Source organism: Myotis nattereri (genome assembly GCF_964212035.1).
Source record: "Myotis nattereri genome assembly, chromosome: 9".
NCBI classification, from domain to species: Eukaryota; Metazoa; Chordata; class Mammalia; order Chiroptera; family Vespertilionidae; genus Myotis; species Myotis nattereri.
This window is the reverse complement of record NC_138084.1, coordinates 60,911,393-60,926,053: the sequence shown is the minus strand read 5'-3', so window position 1 is coordinate 60,926,053 and position 14,661 is coordinate 60,911,393. Positions and strand designations below refer to the sequence as shown.

General features: G+C 47.2%; 1 protein-coding gene across 3 annotated transcripts in view; it reads right to left on the bottom strand.

Moving 5' to 3' along the window:
- Positions 1-13,416, bottom strand: part of AMOTL1 (angiomotin like 1) — a gene marked incomplete at its 5' end in the record, with an annotated part of 122,486 nt that extends 109,070 nt beyond the window's left edge. The window contains 3 exons of one of the 3 annotated variants that reach the window (XM_081100139.1): positions 1,397-1,447; positions 12,667-12,716; positions 13,332-13,399. In XM_081100139.1, coding sequence (XP_080956265.1) covers positions 1,397-1,447; positions 12,667-12,716; positions 13,332-13,399 — 169 coding nt within the window. Of the gene's footprint in view, positions 1-1,396; positions 1,936-12,666; positions 12,717-13,331 lie in introns of those variants that run through there. The other 2 variants (XM_081100138.1, XM_081100136.1) reach the window with 2 other exon arrangements.
- Between the last annotated feature and the right edge of the window lie 1,245 nt (positions 13,417-14,661).

The following is a 14,661-nucleotide window of genomic DNA, read 5'->3' as shown; positions in this document are numbered from 1 at the left end:
AGAGATGGGGATGGAAGAGGGTCAAACACCTGGGCCCTTCTGGTGCATAAATCATTCTGTGAATGCAAACGATTTAGCAGATAGACAGGTGGTTTCTCAGAGCAGGGAGGCCCTTCCTGCCACTGCTTATGCTTATCTATACTTGAAAAGGACCAAACAGTTTCTGTCACACTGTGGAGTGGCCATGCTGGCGACGTTAACATACAATTATCCACACCTGGGGCAAATCACTAAGAGTTCGCTTTTTTAAAAAAAAATCACTTCATGCAAAGCTATAGTTTAGATGTCATTTTCATTTCATAAAAGGATTCACCATCGTTTGTCTTTAAAAGCTAGTTTTGCGCGTGTGCTTAATTTCTGATTCCATTTACAGAGATGCGATTGCCTCACAACTTGTCAGAAACACATCTGAATAAAACAAGGTACCCGTCTCCGCCTCAGAATGCCATCCTTGATCCAGACCTAGAAATCAATGCAAGGCGTGGCTGAGATGGAATTTTACTTCAGGTGGTGTGGGGCTTGGCCCCAGGCTGAGAGGGAAACACAGTCCCCAAGGCTGAGAAGGGCACTGTGGATAAACATTTTTAAACAGTCATTCGCCGTAGGAAGGCAAGATTTTTAAGCCGGGGATAAGAGAACAGCAAGGACAGGCCTGAGAGCCCAGATGGTTAGCAGCTAAACTAAACCAGAGTGAGAAAAAAGAAGAAAAGAATAAGAGAAGCAGCAGCAGCAGAAAGAAAAACACACAACCACGAAGCCACCAAGTGAGACTGGGTGGCAGAAACACTGAGGGGGATCCTAACGGTGCAAATGTCCTCTTCACATAGGAAAGTCTGTCTTTGACAAGCGTCTGATTCGCCCACCACAGATCTCCGCACAGGCGGATGAAATGCCCTATTTCCAGACACCTACGGCCAAATGAGGAATCGGAACCAGGAAGGGATGCAGCGCCCAGGTCCTGGAATTTAATTACTGGATGGCCGGTTGTGGTCCTGGACTTCATTACATTCAGGTTAAGGACTGTCCACAGGATGTCCTTCTCGTGCACGGTACGTGGCTAAGCAGAACCTGCCGGCGTCGCGTCCTTCCAGCCAGGATGGGTCTGGATGCTTACAGAGGCCCCAGGTCGGGAAGTTTGCTGTGCGTGGTGCCCGGAGCAGCACCCCTGGCCTGGCCCCCGCCCTCTGTCCCCCGTCGCACACAGGACCCTGTCCCCACCACCCCGGAGCACACACCCAGAAACAGCCAGTGCTGGCCCTGAAGGAACGCGCAGACAGGAAGTGTTCCCTGGCCCTTCCCCTCCCCCTCCCCCCAACCCCCAAGGATTTCGTCTGGGCGCCCCCCAAACGCGTTGTTTTCGAGCAGAATTAGAGAAGAAAGGCAAAGGGGGACTTACCCAACTCCTCCGGGTTGTAAGGCGCGGGAGAGGATTCCACAAAGTCATTGTCTGGAGGGAGAGGAAAAACAAAACAAAACAAAAATGGAATTGCAACCATTCAGCGCCAATCGATTAAGCATCAGTTAGCGCGCAGGTCTTCGAGAAAAGCGCGGTTTCTCTCCCAGGGATCAGAATTCGTGAACCCGGGGCCACGCAGAGCTCGGGACGCCCGATCCCCGGGGGAGAAAAAATGGCCCAAGAAAGTCCCGGAGCAATTCCGTCGGGACCGAGCGCCCCCAGCCGCGGGCAGGTGCGCGCCAACTTTCCACGGGTGCGACCCGCGGCTCCCCGGGCCCAGCGCGCGCCGCGGCCTCATCCTCAGCCCTCAGCCCGCGGGGCTCATCGCTGCGTCCGCCGGGCCTCGCGCCGACGCCCCAGGGCCGAGAAGCCCCAAAGTTTCCCGCGCGCTCCGGGAGGCTGGGGGGCGTGCGGTGTGGGCGGCGACTGCGGGAGCTCTCTGAGCCCACCCGGCCCGCCGCCCCGCGCGCATCCCCGCCGCCCGTTGCTAGGCGACCGCGGCCGTCACGCCGGGCAGCGGCGCGCGCGCTTCCTCCCAACTCTGGGTTGGAGGGGTCCTCTCCCACCGCCTTGACCATGTATTAAAAATTGCGAGCATAGCCAGTTCTGAAATGATCGCTGCTCTTCTGTATTGTGTCTGCCCTACTCCGATGCTTGGGAAATCGTGTGGTCTGTGCTTCTCGGTGGGGAGATGCAGGATGTTTAGAGCTTGAATAGGTCTGGCTGCAAGGGAGGAGGAGCTTCCAATGCTTCCATCCCTCCTTGTTCATGGACCTGAATTCTTACTTGGGTCCAAACATTTCTTCCCCTTAAGACACCACCTGGTGCAATCAGGCAAGGTAATGTCTTCATTCCCAGGCAGGCAAACTGAGCCTGGGAAGTTAAGTAACTTATGGATGACTGCACAGCACTGTGATGGTCTGTCTGTCTGAGGGGAGCAGAGCAGTGTTCCTTTTCCCATATAAAGAGCTGAGCGGTTTCAAATACATAATGCAAAAGCAGAAGTTACGGTTTGGGCGTCGGAGTTGTACTAAAGTAATGCATGTCCGATTGTGGGAATCTCCTCTCTGGGTCCGTGGCCTGAATAAATGGGGAGGTTGTACTGTGTTTTCCCCCCAGGGCTAATGGACTACCCTACCTGGGAGGGCCCTGGGCTTTTGGGATGTGCTCCAGAGAGAGTGCCCACACGGATGCAGGGGATGCAGGAGGAGTTAAGAGGAAGGTAGAAGCAAACATGGAAAATGGTTTCCCTTCTCTGTCCTTGTCATTAGAGACTGACAGTTGGAGTCAACAGCCTGGGCAACCTGTTGGGGCCTTCTCTAATCTCAACATGATCAGATCACCAACTGCCGCAGCCTGAGGGCACCAAACCTCTGTCAACGGGCTGTAATTGTGCAAACACTCAGCCACCTCTGGCTTCTCCGCGGTCAGCTTTCAGTTTACAAATGACCTTGGAGGGCAGAAAGAAGCCTCTCTAGCCAGCATTGCTCATGGGGAAGCAGCCATTCTTGAGCTGCCTGGCTTATCTCTCCATCTTCTTTTCCGACTCCTGACAATGAGAACTCCCAAATCCAAGAAGCGAATGTGCTTGGGTGAATGTTTGCACACATTACTCTTGCCTTTCTCACTTCCTAGAATCCTCCCTTTTGCCCCCAGGAATTCATGGGTCATCACCAGCAACATTCCCAATACCCTTAGCCTCTTATATGAATGTTTCTTTCAATCTCTTACTCTGATCAAAACCTGGCTCCTCCTTGAAAATAACAGACCACATTACCCTACTTACTGCAGCCATCTACAAACCCGTGGGTTCTTCTACTTCATTCCTTGAAGCTATTGGCATCTGACTCACTATCAATTCCCCAATACAATTCCCATGAGCATTCTTATATCCAAGTCTACCTAATGGATCCTTCTCACACTCTGGCCTCTCAACTCTTCAGCATCCTCTCTCTTCCTTGACCTCCAACTGTCTCAGCTCTCTGCTTTCATAGTGGCACCATCCAAAGATCTCAATTCAAGCATTCCACTCTCCAGCCACCACTTTCTACCTTCTCAGCTAGTCTATTTTCTTAATTCAATGTCTCCTTGACCCTAACAGCTCCAATAATTTACTTTTCCCATGACCTTTTCTCTGTTCCTTACTGTTCTCATGGCATTTCTTCCTCTTATATCCATCTTAGTTTCCAGGTTCATTATTATCAAACTAGAGGCCCGATGAATGAAATTCGTGCAAGGGGTTTGGCCCTCGCAGCTGCGGCCGCTGCCTCAGCCCTCACAGCCCTGGCTTCATCCGAAAGGCTGTCCAGAAGGTCGTTCGGCTCTTCAGTCTAATTAGCATATTACGCTTTTATTATTATAGATTGTATCAGCCAATGTTTAGGAGAATTCTGCATTATGTAGTTAAATCAAATTGCCCAGGTTCATTATTATCATCTCTCTTGATAATACATACTCAAATCTATGTCCCTCTCTCTCCATATTACTTCCTTGGAAAAACCATAACCCTGATAAAGACTAATTCTTGCTCTGCCAGCACCCAGATAAACATAATGGAGAAGCTTACAGCATGCTTCCTGGTCTTATGTTCAATTCGTTACCACTAACTGCAAGTGAACCTTGGTGAGCCCAGCAATCACTCTACATTTGCCTGGTTTACACACTTTCCTGCACCCCTGTTACTGTGGATGAACTGTCTCTATTCCATCGAAGGCCAGCTCCTCCACTGCAGATCAAATCCTGTGCCTTCTCAGGTGACTGTCCCCCCTCCCAACCTAAATTACAGTTTTCTTCTGTTTTAGATCTATACAGACATGCCACTGTTTCTATCTTAAAAAAAAAAAAATCCTTTCTTGACTCCACCCTTCTCTCCATCTACCATTCTCAATTCTCAGCTGTCTTTTACAACAAAATTCATTAAAAAATTTTCTACACTCTTATCTAGTTCTACCTTTTACTCTTAGACAAGCTTCTAGCTCACCACTTTTCCAAAGTAGCTCTTTTCAAGGTCAAGGCTGGCCTTGCCATTGCCAATTCCAATGGTCAGTTCTTGGTGCTAATACACCGATCCCATGAGTGAATGGGCTCAGATGGACTTTCTGCAGGAACAAACTCCTCCATTTCCCAATCATGTTGTTGTTGTTAATTCTCACCAGAATATATTTTTGCATTGACTCTTTTTTTAGAGTGGAAAGGAAGGGGAGAGACAGAGAGAGAAACACATCCATTGGTTACCTCCTTCACGCACCCCAGCCAGGGCCAGGGATTGAGCCTGCAACCCAGGCATGTGCCCTTGACCAGAATCTGACCCAGGATCTTTCAGTTTGAGGATTGATGCTCAATCCACTGAGCCAAACCAGCTAGGGCTTCCCCTTCATGATGAAAGGCAAACTAGTCTTTGTGTTCTGAGAGAGACCATCTGCAGAGGGCTTTGGGGTCAGCCAGGCCTTGGTTCTAATACCAGCTCCACTATTAGCTAGAATTTTAATTTCTGCCAGCCTCTGTTTTTTGTAAAAATAGAGATACTAATCATTCCTAACTCATAAGGTTGTGATTAGAGTGCAATAAACTAATCCATGTAGAGTTCCAAGAAGAAAGACTGTCATATTGTGAAGATCTGGTAAATAATAGTTACTAGAGGCCTGGTGCATGAAATTCGTGCACAGGGTGGCAGGGGGCGGGGGGTGTCCCCTCAGCCCAGCCTGCACCCTCTCCAATTCGGGACCCCGACTGCCGGTTTAGACCCGATCCCGGGCTCCTAATCGCTCACCTGCCTGCCTGCCTGGTCGCTCCTAACTGCCCCACCCCCCACCCCGCAGGTCTTGTCACCCCATTCACCCTGCTTGTTCAGTCGTTTGGTCATCCCTCACTAACCCCCCTGCCAGCCTGGTTGTAGGCAGCCATCTTGTGAGGGTGTGAGGGTTAATTTGCATATTACCTCTTTATTATATAGGATTATTGGATGACAAACTCCTTTTACAGCTGAGAGAATGGGCTCCTTAACAGCTTTGAGTTACTGGAAGGAGTCACAAACCACAGAATATGCTCCAAATTAAGGGTAATGTAATATCGTCCCTACTTGTGTTCCAAGAGTTGGCTTGAAAGTTGGTTATATGGAGCCAGCACCAGGTACTTCCCATAAGAAGATCATCGCAAATGCTCCAGCAGCAGTTAGATGCTGAGCCTGCCCAACTGTTCTAACTCACAGTGGACTCCCTTTTGTTCCTCCTATAAATTGATGCCTCCTAAGCTAAGAACTTTTCTTATAGTACTTTAGGTATTTGAATTTCCTAATCAACCAAAGCTAATGAGAAAATATTTTTCTTTTTTCAATATTTGCTTTTGAAAATGCTTCTAAAATGTATGATTCCAATTTCCTATCTTAGAGAGCCAGAGCAAACAATAATATTTCCTGTTAATCAAACAAACATTTATGGAGAATTTACCACAATTCCAGGTACTGGCGAGGCACTGCAGCTACAAAGGTGATCAAAACAGGGTCCTGCTCTCAACTTGCTCAACTCTTAACAAGGGATTCGATGTCAGAGGACCTTATAGAACTGCAGGGAATATCCCAAGTGCCCAGCCTTACTTGACTCTGATAGGCCTCTTATAAAGACACGGTTCTGCTCTAGCTCATTTGGCTCAATGAATAGAGTATTGGCCCACAGCAGGCTCGATTCCACTCAAGGGCATGTACCTTGGTTGCAGGCTCGATCCCCAGACCTGGTGGTAGTGAGAGTGCCTGTGATAAGCAACCAATCAGTGTGTCTCTCTCACATCGATGCTTCTCTCTCTGTGTCTCTCCTCCTCCCTTCCACTGTCTCTAAAAGATCAATGGAAAAATACCCTCAGGTAGGATTAATCAAAAAAAAAAAAAAAAAAAGGAAATGGTTCTGCTGGAGGGCCACTGAATTATAAAAGACAGTGCATTAGTTTATGGGTTGTCAATTATTAGGGGCAATCCCAGGGTCTCATTAAGCCTCTCAGAGCCTCAGTTTCCTGACAACAACACTCATCTCATTGGATTGTCCGGACAAGCAACACAGGTAAAGTATGAGAGAGACCAAGCACAGTGCCTGACATGCAGTGGAGGCTGTGTAAATGCCCCTTTCTCTCCCACATAGCAAGCTTGAGTCCCTCTTTTTACTGTCTTAGGAGGAAAGTGAGCCTCCTGCTGCCATGGCCCCTGCAGACAGAAAGAGTGAGTCCCCCCTCCTATCTCTAGGACAGTATTTATGAGACAATGGGGCATGTGGCGAGAGCAGCAAGAAGAAAATATTCCTGGGACTCAGGCTTTCCCTAGGAACAGATAACACAAGGGGCTAATGTCCACTCTTACTATTGCCTGCTGCATCACAAGTTGAATGGGTTTTGGAATTTAACCTAGGAACCCAACCCCTAGTTTTAACATTTATATATATATATATATATATATATATATATATATATATATATATATATATAATGTTATAATACATAACAACACAGAATTCTAAATTAATTTTCATTATATAAGCAAATAATACATATTCAAGGTGAAGGAGAAAACACTGAGTCCAGATGGTTATAAACTGAAAAATGAAAGTCCTCTTTCTCACCCTCTCCCAGTCTTTATCCCTGAACTGAAACACCATCCAGAGTCTTATGTGTCCCGCAGACTTTTCCTTAGGCATATTCAAATGAGTATATGAATTTTTAAGCAAGTTGGACATCGTATTATAAATCCCAAATTAAAGACAACACATTTCTAAAATGAAAAATTGGTCCAACTTCAATCGTAAGCTGGTTGTGACTATTTTCTGTTTAGTAGGGCAAGAAAGAATACAAAAAACCATAAGAAAAAAGTCTTATCAACTATTAGAAAACAGTAAAATTTGGAACTAAACTTAAAAAGGGTTATGCTCCAGTTATCTGGAAAACTCATTAAGAACCTTCATTCCTCGGCAAATGAAGTATGGTCACATAGTGATATTGGATATAAGTCTAGGATCAAAGGAATTCTTAGCTTGATTTCTAGAGCCAAGGGCACACCCCAAATGCTTTTTGCGGTGGAAGAAGCATTCTTAGCACAAGGCCCATCACCGATATCCTGCTTAGATGCAGAACTGGGCCAGCCGCTGCTGCAGAAGTGGCAGGGACCTTAACTGCAGCTCTGCTTAGAGGAAAGACCAGCGAGGGGGCCCCTGTGTGTCCCCAGCCGGCCTTTCTGGGCTGCTTTGACTCCTGAGTCTTCTGGAGCCACACAGCTCCTTGGCCAGTAGGAAAGCGAAGGAGCTGAGTCTCCCACAGGCATGCTCCAAGAGATGGGTGAAGGGATAGATGCCACATGGGGAGAAGGGTTTTTAATCAGCCAGGTATGCTGTCGCTACCCTTTAAATGTCATAACAACAAGTTAGAATGGTAGCTAGAGGACACTAGGATCTGTATTCAACCTTCCCAGCCCCAGTTCCTGGAGCATGAAGACTGAACGGTGTGGGCTGAGCCCTCTCTCTGCCTTCCTCTCCTCTCTGGCATTGCCCTTTGCTCATCTTCTCTGCAGGTAGCCTCCTGCCTCCAGTAGGTCCTGCCAGTTAACAGCAGAGCAAGTGGAGAAGCAATGCCCACCCCGCCTCCCCTCCTCTCCTTGGTGAGCGTGGGCAGGGCAGATGTAGGGGGTGGGGTGGGGCCATGGCTGCCTGAGCACAGCATGACTCCCTTCTGCTGTCCAGTCCCTTATCTGCATCCTCTTAGGACAAGCCAACAGAGGACACCAAGGACAAATGCATGCCCCCCTCCCCCATAAGGTTTCATCAAAAAGAAATTTGTACCTAATTGGTCACAGCATTAGCTCTAGGGCTAAATGGCCAAAAGGGCATTTCTCCTTCTCTTGGGGTTTAATAGTCTTTTCTTTTAGCACAACCCCACATTTTTATAATACTTGATGAAAGGGAGGAAAAAAAATACAGTTGCTTGATTTCCCTTAAAAAAAAAAAAAAAAAACCTCAGATAACTGCTTTAAGTGCTTTATAACTTACAGGAGAAAGAAACGGGTTCTATAGGAAGAACAGTTAACTATATCTCACCTGGAAAAAAATCATTATCAGTGCTCAGTGGTTCTCACCCTTGGCTGCACATTAGAATCACCTGGGAATATTTTTAAAATCCTGATGACTTTAAAATCCCAGGTGATTCTAATGTGCAGCCAAGGTTGAGAACCACTGAGTTAGGCCAAGACATGATATCATAGTAAGTCTGGCAGGAAACCAAGGATTCATTTCGGTAAAAATGCTAAATATGTCTTTGGAAAATTTCAAACATCAATGCAGTCGATGCTATTAACAAAAGCATGGTGTTTTATGAAATATATAAACAAATTGAATCCATCTAGGCCCCCAGGGTTCCTGTAACCAGCTATGGAATAGAGATGAAGATATAAAAGACTCCTATCTCAGCATCACATCAAAGGGAATAAACTCTGGCTGAGCCAAGAAGCTACTGGAAGGTGTATGTGAATATGAATCAGAATAAAGAACCATTCCAAAAATACACACAGAAACAGGTCCCTGCAGAGGAAAATCATACACTTCCAACTCACACTTAGATCTATTGAGTGAAATCAAACAAAATACCCTGCGTTAAGATTAAGTGCAAAAGCATTTGCTGCAATGTATGTGTATGACTAAGCCAGTAAAACAAAGACATCTACAGTATTAATGTGAGTTTCTGCTGAGAGCAGAGACCTCTCCAATCTCACGTTTTCCACCCTGTCACTCTGGACAGAGGCCTGAGAGGGAATTGCTTCTTTTGGGGACTGCAAATAGAGTCTTCTTGGCTGCACAGGGGCCTCTCTTCTTTCATATTAAAATGATTTTTCCAAGAAGCTAAGGTCTTAGCAGTCAGCATAGTATAGGTGCTGGAAGGAGAAGCAGAGTCTGGGTTCCAGCCCGAATTCTGCCTCCAAGCCTATATAATAAAAGCCTAATATGCCAAGTGTCCAGTTGTCCAGTCGTCTATTCAACCAATCAAAGCATAATATGCTAATGATACGCTAAGGCCACTCAACTGCTTGCTATGCCATGCATTGACCACCAGAGGGCAGACGCTCCGACCTGTAGGTTAGCTTGCTGCTGGTGTCCGGCCTATCGAAACTGAGCAAGATAGGCCAGAACCCTCCCACAGCCCCTCCCGAGCTGGCCAACCTCCCACGTCCCTCCCTGACCCTGATAGTGCACCAGTGGGGTCCCTCGGCCTGACCTGCGCTCTCTTGCAATCCAGGACCCCTTAGGGGATGTCAGAGAACCAGTTTTGGTCCAATCCCACAGGCCAGGCCGAGAGACCCCACTGGTGCACGAATTCATGCACCAGGCCTCTAGTCTTTGATAAGTCTCCAAACTTGCTCTGTAAAATGAACAGACCTTTATGAATCTTGTTTAAAAAAATGCCAATCAGAGATCATGGAGAACAGATTCCATCGTTTTTGTCCTTTTACCATACCGTATGCAAAAGAAATAGACAAAAAGGATCAAGCACCACAGAAAGGTGGAGGTGCCCAAGAGTGTTGCACTTTGGAATTGACAGAGAATTAAAGTGGACAGAGCACAGCTCTGGGGCATGAAGACCTGAGTTTGAATGTGAGCTCTACTGGCCTTTGCTGGGTGAGCTTGGCCTAATTATCTTGCTACATTACAAGACTCGGTTTCCTCATCTGCAAAATGGAGATAATAACTACTTGACAAGATTTCAATGAGGATTTGAATAAAATGAAACAACATCCATGGAGTGCTTGGCACACAGACTGCTCTCAGAAAAAGTTCCTTCCTTCCTTCCCGGTGTGTTAAAACTCTGTCTGACCACCCGCCGGCATGGCTCAGTGGTTGAGCATTGATCTATGAACCAGAAGGTCACGGTTCGATTCCCAGTCAGGGCACATGCCTGGGTTGCGGGTTCGATCCCCAGTAGGGGGCGTGCAGGAGGCAGTCAATCAATGATTCTCTCTCATCATTGATGTTTCTCTTTCTCTCTCCCTCTCCCTTCCTTTCTGAAATCAATAAAAAAAATATTTTAAAATGTCTGACCTTGAGAGGCACCAGAAGGGAAATCTGCTCCTTCCTGATTTTATGGGCGTAATGGGAACAGCTCCACTGGCTTCCTAGATGCACCTGGCCCCCACCGCCAGGTTCCGTTTCCCAGACTTCCTGCCTGTCTTCTACGCAGGAACCTAAGCAGGTTGAGTCCCCTGGGAAGAGTGGGTGACAGCAGGAATCCCAAACAGCCGAGTGAGCATATCTATAATAGGAAAGGTGTTTCACAGATTCATCGAGAAGGGCTGCGGAGGCCTCCGCACCTGCACCAATCCCCACACGATGGTGTGGCAGCTGGCAAATCAGAGCAACAGCCACATCAGCTTGTAATGCGACAATCAGAATCAGTCTGGCCCAACACGGTCCCCCTTCTGTTTTGTGTGTCAGGCACTGCATATGATTTCGTTTGGGAAATGTCTTCCAGACCTTTAAAATAAGTTTGCAAAACGCCTGGCCCAAGTCCTGGAGGGTATTTTTAGGCAAGAAGGAGGCAGGAGTGGCAGGGGGACTTTCCTCCAGAAACTTCGGATCACCCCCAGACCTCCTGGATTCTCCCCAGGTAGTTTCCTGGAGGCTGTCCCACCTTCCTGGCAGCATGGGATGCTCTGAGGATAATACGAAAGCAGATGTTGCAAGGATCTGGTCCAGCTCAAGGCCTGTGACTCACCAGGATGACTGGGCCTCCCAGGCAGATGACACCGTCCTTGGAGGACTCCGTGAAGCCAAGAAAAAACCCCAAGGCCTGGACTCTTCCAGGACTTTCCCTAGGACTTCACTAGAAATGTCAACCCATTAGCCCACATGGGGCCTCAGAGATGGAGCAGCTGGCACTGCCCAGGAGTGGGAGAGGAGGGACGGGGTGTGGGGTGTGGAGGAAAGCTGCTCTGGAGCAGGTAGGTCAGGCCTTGGCACTGCATCAGCTGAGGCGGCCATAGGGGGTTCTTGGATGATAATTGCCACAACACGTTTCTTTCCCAACCCTGCTCAGAGCTAGTTCTCTTTTCTACTGTGGCAATAAAGTAAGAATCTGTAACAGGGACCACCAGAGCCTGAAACTGAGAAGGCAGAGTAGGGAGTGTTGGAGAGTGAGTTGAGGGGCAAAAGCCTACAGTAACTAGGGGTTAGGCAGATCTAGGTTTGAACCCCCCACTCTGCCATTTTCCAGCCGAATGACCTTGCACAAGTTTCTCAGCCTCCTCTGGCTCAGTTTTTTTCATTAATAAAATGAGAATAAGGTTGTTGTGAGAATGAGTTGAGAAAAGTCTGTTTTTAGACCAAAAAAGCTTAGCATTTTGTCTGGTATAATGTATCTACCTAACAAATGATTACCATGGTTTTTGTAGTTCATCTGATTCTGACGTGGGTCTGGCACAGTGGGGTTTCCACTTTGTTCCTGAGCGTGAGTTTCCTTATCTCGCTTCAGCTTTTCACTAGGCCCGCATTTGGGCCCTCTACCTAGTCCTTTAGGACCTGAGCCTTACCCTGGACCCCAGCCTATGCCTCTGAGAACCACCTGACACCAACTGCCCACAAGAATTTTCAAATTTCAGCCACACTGATTCCTTGTTACTGTGCTTCACCCACATGCAGCAATCCTACCTACTCTGCCTTGGACACCTCCATCATCACAGGCTGATTGTCTCAAGGGGACTCTCCCATTGTGTGGAGTAGTCTTGGTAGAAAGATGCAGTGGCAGGTACAGTACAGAAGCTCAGTAAGTGCTCATTGCTGAGAATGGGGCACAGCGGAGAGAGTAGTCTGGTGATCTCTATGTCTACCTCATCCTGTCTCTCTTGTATTCCCAGTGCTTGGCACATAGTAGAAACTCAATATTGATTGAGCGAATGGATAAACAAATAAATGGAAGGCATATCCTTATTAAAAACATCACGTGACTGTGTTAACCTCAGTGGGCTTTGATCTCTCCATCCATAGACTGGCTCCTACCACCAAAGTAGATCTCCAATAATTTGGGGAGATGGGAGAAGGTTGAACTCTTAGACATGACCGAGGACCACAGCTCTGTGTCAGGGTATGGTTCTCACATTTATGCTGCAGTCCAATACAGTAACAACAGCCCCATCATTTAATAGCGAGTTGCATTAATCAGATGCGAGGACAAAGAAAAAGAAGGGAAGGTGAGCTGACCTACTCTGTTTATGCTGGTTGCATTGTCCTCAACCCTAATCCTTGCAGGGCTGGGGAGAAGAGAGGAGAGGAGGCGAGGGGAGAAGAGACAAGCAGGAACACAATACCTGACGTGGATTAGGTCTTACAGGGGTCCTCAAACTACGGCCCGCGGGCCACATGCGGCCCACCAAAAACATTTGTTTTTTTACTTCAAAATAAGATATGTGCAGTGTGCATAGGAATTTGTTCATAGTTGTTTTTTTAAACTATAGTCAGGCCCTCCAACGGTCTGAGGGACAGTGAACTGGCCCCCTGTTTAAAAAGTTTGAGGACCCCTGGAGGAGCTCAAAGATATGTGAGTAACTTCCCACCGGGTTAGGGCTCAGCAAATGACAGCTTACATTACTCACGGTCCTATCACAGGCCTATGAAGCAAGCACTCTTACTCTCATGTTAGAGCTGAGGACACGATAGATTCTTCTCAAGGCCACATCGCTTGTAAATAGAATATTTAGGATCTGAACCCAGGTCTGCTGACTCCAAAGTCCAGGCTCCTCCTCTCTACCGACTGCTTTTGAAATGACTGATGGCCCTGGGCACCTACTGGGCACAGCTGGGTTAACACAGTGAGTTCGGGAGTTGAAGAGTACCACATGTATTAGGGACGCCAAAAGCAGCCGTACCTCCTCTGGTGTTGGCAAAATGATGAATTCCAGCATGAGACAACCAGGCTCCTTCCTCCAAAGGCCATGTTTCACTGAGGTCCATGCTTCCGGCAAGTCTCTTATACCTGCAGCTCTCACATCCAATGACGCCTCCTAAAATAAATGAGCACAAAAATGGAGATGAGTTACTGCTGATGCTCTCTTGAGAAGGGGAGGCTTTATGGAAGGAAAGGAGTGTGTTTCCAGTTCATTATGTTTCTTTCACATGCAAAGATTGGTGTCAAGATCTGGGCAAGGCCTGAGTGTGCGATCTTACAATGAGACTGCTCAAGTCCAGGAACCACGGCTCTCTCTCCATCCGTGAACAAATGTTTATAGTTAATTGAGCAACTAATACATGTCAGGCTTTGAGCAAGAAACTGACTGTTCAGTTCTGCATATTTTTTTAAAAAAATATATTTTATTGATTTTTTACAGAGAGGAAGGGAGAGAGATAGAGAGTTAGAAACATCGATGAGAGAGAAACATCAATCAGCTGCCTCCTGCACATCTCCCACTGGGGATGTGCCTGCAACCCAGGTACATGCCCTTGACCGGAATCGAACCTGGGACCCTTCAGTCCGCAGGCTGATGCTCTATCCACTGAGCCAAACCGGTTTCGGCCAGTTTGGCATATTTTGTAGACTCCTAGAATTCCAGCGTTGGATTCAGTAGGGCTCAATTTCATAACAATAAATACATATATACTATATATGCCTGGCAAACAGGCTGGAAATTTTTTTAATTAAAAAGTTGAAAATAGCTATCATTGCATTGAAAATATGAGTGCTTTTTATTTTTTTTGTAATTTTCTTCACTTTCCAGAATAAACAGGCATTCTTTTTATGGTCTGAAAAAATATATTATCTAAAAGGAAAATTCCAGGGCCAAAAAGGGCCATGGAGATTAATCTTGTATTTCCTCTTGAAAATGATGATAAAAAGTCACAGGTCCAAGGGCCCTCCTGAAAACCTTGCTGGCTGCCCCCAAGAAGTCCCACCTGGGGAATGTCTCCCTCATAAACTGCATCTGGGAAAACGACACCTCACGGCCAAACTTCTGCCCACATTGCAGAGCTCTTCATACCGCTCTGCGGGTAGCAGGTCCTCGAATGGATGCGGCTGAGTAATTGAACATGACTGATGGACTTCATCAGCGAATGCAGCAACTGGGCCATCCACCGGCAGAAATCCTGTCGCCTAATTACGATGGGCAGCCATTATCATCTGTTGTAATCAGAGCGCCTGGCTTGACTTGGTCTCCAGAATGCTGTTCATGTTTGCCCTGCAGGCTCCCACACAGCTGCCGG